At 37.1% G+C, this 3,235-nt stretch overlaps 2 protein-coding genes across 2 annotated transcripts; both read right to left on the bottom strand.

The window, feature by feature from the left end:
- Positions 1-230: 230 nt before the first annotated feature.
- Polr2K (DNA-directed RNA polymerases I, II, and III subunit Rpb12) lies at positions 231-823 on the bottom strand. The gene is made up of 3 exons (XM_017072773.4): positions 663-823; positions 440-532; positions 231-359 (listed from the first exon to the last, which is right to left on the bottom strand). Exons 1-3 carry the CDS (start codon positions 718-720, stop codon positions 337-339), a joined length of 174 nt encoding a protein of 57 aa, XP_016928262.1. The 5' UTR covers positions 721-823; the 3' UTR covers positions 231-336.
- A 214-nt stretch (positions 824-1,037) lies between these two features.
- Positions 1,038-3,231, bottom strand: LOC108010306 (zinc finger and BTB domain-containing protein 41). The gene has a single exon (XM_017075189.4). The coding sequence runs from the start codon at positions 3,159-3,161 to the stop codon at positions 1,284-1,286; it is 1,878 nt and encodes a 625-aa protein (XP_016930678.3). The 5' UTR covers positions 3,162-3,231; the 3' UTR covers positions 1,038-1,283.
- Positions 3,232-3,235: the final 4 nt, after the last annotated feature.

Here is a 3,235-nt window from a genome sequence, read left to right as displayed (position 1 = left end):
CCAGAAGTCTTTTAATTTACTTTGGCTTGGGATTGTTTTGTCTTGTTTATTTGACATGTGGAAAGGGTTCCACCGTGTTTTGTTTTCAGAAATATAGTATGATATGATATCATGAGTGCAAGTTTGCTATAACCATAAACAACGAAATTTACAAGTGCAAGACTTTTTAGAGGATTTAATAAATATAAAGATTCTTGAAACTATTTCCTTTTTGGTTTTATTATAAACACTTGTTGAGTTATAAAAGGACTTTTATTGACGCATAAGCCTTGTGGAGTTACAAACTAGTTCCTTAAAAATATTGTTTAGACGGGTATCCATTACTTTTCAGAAATTTTAACGGGCATCGAAGACAACAACTGAAAATTAGAAGAACGATTTCATCAGTACAGTTTGAGAATCATTGGCGGCTTCTAGGGGTCAAAAATGGATTACTTACGACGCTTGGTGCGTTTCTTGTACATGATACGATATCCGCACTCGCGACAACGAATTGGATCCCTGGGTCGCATCTCGTTCTCGTGATGACATTCTAAAAGTATATATGTAGTAATTAGAATAAATTAATAAAACCAAAATTCGTCTATTATTGTATCCTAGCAGCCATGTGCGTGCCGAAAAAAATCATTTTTCTCTTGAAGTATTTTACGAGACCAACTTACCACCGCAAATATATGTCATTGCCGTCTTGACATTATCCTTGGAGCTAGTTTCCGACATTATTAGTCAGTATTATCAATATTATTCAAATAAAACACAGTTTTTTGTAAAAATGTGTTTTGTTTTTCCGAAAATTATTTAAAGTGACCGTTGTTCGATAAACAACAAAATAACCTAAATTCAAATAATACTAGTTTACGGATTTAGTATATTAACACGGTTTTATATTCAGCCGCGATTATTTAAATAAAACGATGAAGAGTCATGTCAAAAGTTACAAAATAGATATTAAAAGTATGTTAATATACTCGTTAAATCTGTACAAAAGCCGATGAAAAACGAGGTGGACCAAGAATAAAAAAAGGATTGCGGAATAATTTATTAGTTTATATCTATATTTATTTTAGAAAACTAAGTTGGTCTGTGATGAGTTGTCAATGTAATTTATATTAAAGAGTATTTTTCTGACCAGACATTTTAATTACAATTATGTTTTAAGAAACTATACATTAAGTACGAATTTTACAATACATTTAAAAAAATAATTTCTTATTAAACAAGCATTGGACGGATTTTTATTATCTGCTAATGGGACCTTTTATAAGTTATTTTAAAAAGAAATGTTAAAAAGTGCAGTTGTTCTTCTTGTTGTATACAACCATGTTTAGCCTATGTTTAGTCGACCTACAATGCCGTTGCATACTCCCTATAATTGAATTTCCACAAGGTTCACAAAAAGTAACTTTTACTGGCTTTTGAAATCTGCAAGGCGTTTGCCAGTTTTTCTCTTGACCATCTTGGGAAGCGACTGTTCTATCGTTGTTTAATGCTGAATATTCTGTACTCGATCCCATAAGATGCTGATCCTCGGTGGATTTTATTGCAATGTTAATATGATTAGTTGTTGATGGATTGCTGGACAAACTTTCATTGCATTTGTCCTTATCCCTTCCTAATTTAGTCAAATTATCCTTGTGACTTTGAGATTTCAAGTGCCTTAGGTAATTCCTTTTAGATTTAATGATAAGCTCACACACCTCGCATTTAATCGTCTGAGTCAAAAGATGCACTGATTGTCGATGGGTTTGCATAGTGCCCTGACTGTAGAAATTCGCTCCACAGATTTCGCACGTAAAATTCCTCCTGTTTAAATGCTTCTTGTTCAAGTGCTCTCTGAGGAAAAAATTATTTGCGAACTCTCTGCCGCACACTTTGCAAATTGGTTTTGGCTTTTTCTGGCAGCCTCCCCTTGGCGGACCTTTCAAAAGTCTTTGTTTTATCCGGTGTTTTTTAATGGCTTCTCTGCATTCCATGGCAGTATGAGCAGCGCAACATCGAGCCAAAGTTGGCAGTTGGCAAATAAGACAGGTGTTTTGTTTTCTATGCATTTGGTTTAGATGTCTTTCAAGGGAAGACCACAATTGGAACCTCTGTGGGCAAGTACCACACTTGAAAGGACGATAGAGCAGATTACTGGAAACTCGAACTCTTTTTTGATGTTTCTTTAGGAACTTGAGGGTGAGAAAGGACCTGTGGCAGTAGGAGCAGAAATGAAGCTTATTTAGTTCTGAGCGATCCTTTTTATGCCTAACCATATGAAGCTGGTGGCTAAAGGAAAAGCGGTATTTTTCATAACAAAGTGGACAGTTGGTGTGAATAGACTTCTTTCGTTTCTGGATGGGGGGTTTTGAGTCCTCCTTAAAGTACATTTTCAGGTTCCTAGGAACTGGCACCTCTATATCCTCAAGTTTGACAGGTGCTATTTGCAATTCAGCTTGTTCTTTTAACTTTTGATTCTCCAGCAGTCTCTTGTATCTCTCATTTTCATAAAGTTCTTCAGAGAAGGATCCCATTTGCCTGCTTATATGGGAGGTTAATGAGTGTTGCAGGTAGAAACGCCTATAGCAAATCTGGCAGTGAAAGTTGTCCGTATAGCGATGTGTCCTTTGGTGATCCTCCACATCCTGTAGCTTTTTCCAGGGAAGATGCTCACATTTATAGCAAACACAACGCAATCCTGGCAGGATAAAAGAGGCAAACTTGGGGCGTAGAGCTCCGTGCGCTTCGTGGCCTTCTAGTTGGCTAACTGCTCGTCTATAGCCAGTGCTTACTGTATCCATAATTGTGGCCACCGTTTCCAAGTAAACTTTTCGGTTTTTATCTTCAAAAACCTTCAAAATAGCTTGATAATCCTCCTGTAAATCCACCTTGAAGTACTGATTGGTCCAGAAATTATCACGTAATTGTGCTGCCTGCAGTAAAAGCAACATGTCTGAGCTCCGGAAACGCATCATTTTCTGGACATCGTCTCCTTCGGAAAATTGCGAGGCAAGTGCGTTTTCCCCATTGAATGCCACGTATTTCTCCCTGAATCCTTGACAGCACTTGCACTTGCAGTTGCAGGAACCGAAGCATCCTTCGGTTTTCTGGTCAATCCTTAGAGCTGGCAAGTCGGCGGTAAAGTTTTCGTAGGTAACTAACAATTTACCCGGCCAAGCCATGAATTTATTGTTTTTGTTTACAAAAATTAAGTCAACAAGTGGTTGTATGACCAGTCACAGACACGTGGAAAAAA

This window comes from Drosophila suzukii, chromosome 2R (assembly GCF_043229965.1).
Source record: "Drosophila suzukii chromosome 2R, CBGP_Dsuzu_IsoJpt1.0, whole genome shotgun sequence".
In the NCBI taxonomy this organism is placed as follows: Eukaryota; Metazoa; Arthropoda; class Insecta; order Diptera; family Drosophilidae; genus Drosophila; species Drosophila suzukii.
This window is presented reverse-complemented; position numbering and strand designations above follow the sequence as displayed.

Coding starts and splice junctions, on each gene's coding strand:
- Polr2K (XM_017072773.4), bottom strand. CDS start 720: ATGTCGGAAACTAGCTCCAAGGATAATGTCAAGACGGCAATGACATAT. Junction 533..662: donor AATGACATATATTTGCGGTG/GTAAGTTGGTCT, acceptor ATATACTTTTAG/AATGTCATCACGAGAACGAG. Junction 360..439: donor CAAGAAACGCACCAAGCGTC/GTAAGTAATCCA, acceptor TCTAATTTTCAG/TTGTTGTCTTCGATGCCCGT.
- LOC108010306 (XM_017075189.4), bottom strand. CDS start 3,161: ATGGCTTGGCCGGGTAAATTGTTAGTTACCTACGAAAACTTTACCGCC.